The sequence below is a fragment of the Alosa pseudoharengus genome, unplaced genomic scaffold (genome assembly GCF_046254945.1).
Source record: "Alosa pseudoharengus isolate Yale_2024_CS ecotype anadromous, Long Island Sound unplaced genomic scaffold, YU_APseudo_1.1 YU_APseudo_1.1_scf_15, whole genome shotgun sequence".
Classification (NCBI taxonomy): domain Eukaryota; kingdom Metazoa; phylum Chordata; class Actinopteri; order Clupeiformes; family Clupeidae; genus Alosa; species Alosa pseudoharengus.
Window position 1 is genome coordinate 32,239,727 of NW_027468620.1, and position 5,000 is coordinate 32,244,726.

The 5,000-nt window shown below is 46.2% G+C and overlaps 1 protein-coding gene across 1 annotated transcript in view; it reads right to left on the reverse strand.

Moving 5' to 3' along the window:
• srbd1 (S1 RNA binding domain 1) overlaps positions 1 to 5,000 on the reverse strand; it is a 133,343-nt gene that overhangs the window by 21,586 nt on the left and 106,757 nt on the right. Inside the window, exons 18-19 of the mRNA XM_076286254.1 lie at positions 4,613 to 4,789; positions 3,110 to 3,241 (exon numbers count right to left, since the gene is read on the reverse strand). Of these exons, the coding sequence (XP_076142369.1) occupies positions 3,110 to 3,241; positions 4,613 to 4,789 (309 nt within the window). The remainder of the gene's footprint in view (positions 1 to 3,109; positions 3,242 to 4,612; positions 4,790 to 5,000) is intronic.

The following is a 5,000-nucleotide window of genomic DNA, read 5'->3' on the forward strand; positions in this document are numbered from 1 at the left end:
TTAAAGTTAGCTGTGGCAGACTACTGGTTTTCAACAACAAAGCCTGTTTAGGCGTAGGCCTACTAAATAGCTTGCAATTTCGTGTTTGTCCAGCCCTTCACCTCTGTGAACCAGGCGTCATCCAAAACATATTTTGGGGAGGGCCTTCTATATCATCATGAGAAAACGTATAGTAACAGTGCTAAGAGTTAAAAAAAAAAAAAAAAAAAAAAAAAAAAAACTTTGGCATGCTCGGTAAACATCAGTCTTGCATGTAACATTGAGCTGCATTTGAGTGAAAACAGCCTTCTGTAGCATTGTGCTGATAGATCAAAAGTCCCATATTTAAAGGCGCAGTCTGCATTTTAATCCTAGCACTCCATTTAGTGTGTGTGCTTGTAAAACTTCTAAAACTACACAATCCTGGTGCAGTATAAAAACAGTTAGGGCCTACCATTCTACTTACTATGAAGGAGGAGAGGTGTAGGCTAGGACCAACAGTGTTACTTTGGGAGGAGAGGGAGAGGTGTAATTTGATTCCATTTTCAACTGAAATATCAACAACCTTCAAGCTTCATCCTCTTCAATCAGCATCAATATCAGATGGCTATTACGTGATTCCCTATTTTGTACATTGGCCCAGGGCACTGTTAGGGGGCAGGCTATATATTATCATCAAGTAGGCCTATAGTAAATAATGTAGTCAAAATGATAACTTAATGTTCGCCATTCTTATGAGTGGACAGAATGAAAACAATAAATCTTACTCAAAGCTGACACTGAGTAGTATTAATTTATATTTAATTTGCTGTGTTTCTTTTCTTTTAAATTGTATGTCTACTGCAATCATATGGGAAAAGTAACAATATATTGCGAATCGTTTTTTGAATCGAGAATCATTTTTGAATCGAAAATCGATTTAGAATTGAATTGTGACATTTTCTGGATTGTGCACCTCTACATTCATAAGTGAAATTATTAAACCTCTGACCCCTGACACACACACACATGACTAATTTTACCCAAACCATTAACAAATACACCCACATAGGCATGGTATAAACAGAATGCTTTAAATGTACTCAGAATATACTTTATGGAGTTTGACATGAACTGAATTAATTAGCAGAAAAAGGTCTACAAAATAGTAAACAATTTTAAACAGGTACATGAGTGAATATGAGGCTGGGCTGTCAATAATGATCAGTTGAAGTGACAAAGTGTCTTCCTAATTAAATAAACGCACACACACATAAGTTGAAGTGACAGAGTATCTTCCCAAATAAATAAATCTAGATTAGAAAGGCGATCATTGTGAGCCCCTGAGGAGCGTGTTCTAATGCATTATGCATGGGACATAATGACTTATGGCTTCTTTCCCCCTTTGAATAGCTGCGATGCCTGAGATAGCTGCGCTGACCCTCTCCCATGCAGGCGGTGACTGAGGCGCACAACTGCTCCAGTAAGAAGAGCCGCTGTTGTTCAGCGGAGAGGCCCGAGGCCCTGAGGCCTGAGCCCTGAGCCCCGTCCACGGTGATATACTGCAGCAGGCCGAGCCCATGTGAACTGGCCAGAACCCTGCTGGACTGGACTGACACAACATATGGCACCGACTGCTCCCACAATCATGTGACAAGACCTGGGTGTTGCAACACACCCAACTACTCTGTGTGTGTGTGTGTGTGTGTGTGTGTGTGTGTGTGTGTGTTAATGCTAGCATAACTGAAACATATCAAGAGTGTGTAAGCACACTAAAGCATGTCTGTGTTCACCTTATGCTGAAGTTAAGAGTATGTGTGTGTGTGTGTGTGTGTGTGTGTGTGTGTGTGTATGAATCAATATGAATGTGTGTGAATGTACATGTGTATGTATTTGGTGTTAATGCTGGAATGTGTGTGTGTGTGAAGTGTAACAAGTGGAACGCTGAGGTAGTCATAATAGCAGCTGTGCGGTCCGAGCAGGCACGCACGCATACACACACACGCACACACACACACGTCAGTGTGCTGTGGCAGTTATGGTGCTAACAGTCATTACTAAAACAACCTCATATCATGTGCCATATATCTATCCACACTACCACACTCTCGCATTTAACACACACTCCACTACTTTTACACACACACACTTAGAGGTAGAGAGGCCGTCATGTGTGTTACACAAAGACAGATGTTTCTACCTCACCTCTCCCTCATACACACACACACACACTGACATACTTACACAAACACACATACACACACACACACACACAAACACTGACATACTCACACATACACACACAAACACTGACATACTCACACATACACACACAAACACTGACATACTCACACACACACACTGACATACTCACACATACACACACAAACACTGACATACTCACACACACATACTGACATACCCACACACACACTGACATACTCACACATTCACACACACACACACACTGACATACTCACACACACACAAACACTGACATACTCACACACACACACTGACATACTCACACACACACACACACAAACACTGACATACTCACACATACACACACAAACACTGACATACTCACACACACACACACACACACACTGACATACTCACACATACACACACAAAACTGACATACTCACACACACACACACACTGACATACTCACACATACACACACAAACACTGACATACTCACACACACAACACTGACATACTCACACACACACACACACACACACACACACACTGACATACCCACACATACACACACAAACTATGACATACTCACACACACACACTGACATACTCACACACACATACACACTGACATACTCACACATACACACACACACAAACACTGACATACTCACACACACACACACACTGACACTTGCAGCTGAGGCCCTATCCTGTTGTAATGAAAAGCATGTCTGGGTTTGTTAGAATGTGCCGGAGTGTGTGTGTGTGTGTGTGTGTGTGTGTGTGTGTGTGTGTGTGTGTGATTGTGTGGTGTGTGTGTGTGTGATTGTGTGGTGTGTGTGTGTGTGATTGTGTGGTGTGTGTGTGTGTGTGTGTGATTGTGTGGTGTGTGTGTGTGTGTGTGTGTGTGTGTGGTGTGTGTGTGTGTGTGTGGGCTTACTTCATGGCAATGCTGTATGACTCTGGATGAATGCACGTCTGGTCAAGAGGGTTGAGCTGATCACTGATTGGCTGGCTGGCTTTCCCTTTCCCCTTCTTGGCCAATGGCTTCTCAGCAGCCGGGTTGTCATCACTAAACAAAAACAAACACCATAGCAACGCCACACCAGTCACACCGTCTATGATTCAAACATAAAAGAACTGGATGAGGTGGGTGAGGTACCTGTGTGAGGTGTCTGTGTGAGGTGTGTGAGGTACCTGTGTGAGATGTGTGTGGTGGTGAGGTACCTGTGTGAGGTTCCTGTGTGAGGTGTGTAAGGTACCTGTGTGAGGTGTGTGAGGCGTATGAGGTGTGTGAGGTACCTGTGTGAGGTGTGTGAGGTACCTGTGTGAGGTGTATGAGGTGTGTGAGGTACCTGTGTGAGGTGTGTGAAGTACCTGTGTGAGGTGTATGAGGTGTGTGAGGTACCTGTGTGAGGTGTATGAGGTGTGTGAGGTACCTGTGTGAGGTGTGTGAGGTACCTGTGTGAGGTGTATGAGGTGTGTGAGGTACCTGTGTGAGGTACCTGTGTGAGGTGTATGAGGTGTGTGAGGTACCTGTATGAGGTGTATGAGGTGTGTGAGGTACCTGTATGAGGTGTGTGAGGTACCTGTATGAGGTGTGTGAGGTGTATGAGGTGTGTGAGGTACCTGTATGAGGTGTATGACTGTATGAGGTGTATGAGGTGTGTGAGGTACCTGTGTGAGGTGTGTGAGGTACCTGTGTGAGGTGTATGAGGTGTGTGAGGTACCTGTGTGAGGTACCTGTGTGAGGTGTGTGAAGTACCTGTGTGAGGTGTGTGAGGTACCTGTGTGAGGTGTATGAGGTGTGTGAGGTACCTGTATGAGGTGTATGAGGTGTGTGAGGTACCTGTATGAGGTGTGTGAGGTACCTGTATGAGGTGTATGAGGTGTGTGAGGTACCTGTGTGAGGTGTATGAGGTGTGTGAGGTACCTGTGTGAGGTGTATGAGGTGTGTGAGGTACCTGTATGAGGTGTGTGAGGTACCTCTATGAGGTGTATGAGGTGTGTGAGGTACCTGTATGAGGTGTATGAGGTGTGTGACTGTATGAGGTGTATGAGGTGTGTGAGGTACCTGTATGAGGTGTGTGAGGTACCTGTATGAGGTGTGTGAGGTACCTGTATGAGGTGTATGAGGTGTGTGAGGTACCTGTATGAGGTGTGTGAGGTACCTGTATGAGGTGTATGAGGTGTGTGACTGTATGAGGTGTATGAGGTGTGTGAGGTACCTGTATGAGGTGTGTGAGGTACCTGTATGAGGTGTATGAGGTACCTGTGTGAGGTACCTGTATGAGGTGTATGAGGTGTGTGAGGTACCTGTATGAGGTGTATGAGGTGTGTGACTGTATGAGGTGTATGAGGTGTGTGAGGTACCTGTATTAGGTGTATGAGGTGTGTGACTGTATGAGGTGAGTGAGGTACCTGTATGAGGTGTGTGAGGTACCTGTGTGCCCTGACGGCAGTCTCGGGGTTGATGCGGATGAAGCCTGCGCACTGCTGGAAGCTCTTGGGGCCCAGACCCTTGACCCCCTGCAGCTGCTGGCGGTTCTGGAAGGGCCCGCTCTTCTCCCGCCACTCAGCGATGCTGCGCGCCCGGCCCGCATTCAGACCCGCCACGTGCCTGACACACGCACGCACACACACACACACACACGCACACGCACACGCACACGCACACGCACACGCACACGCACACGCACACACACACACGCACACACACACACACGCAGGCACACACGCACGCACGCACGCAGGCACACACACACACACACACACACACACACAAGCACGCACAGACAGACAGACACACACGCACAGACAGACACACACGC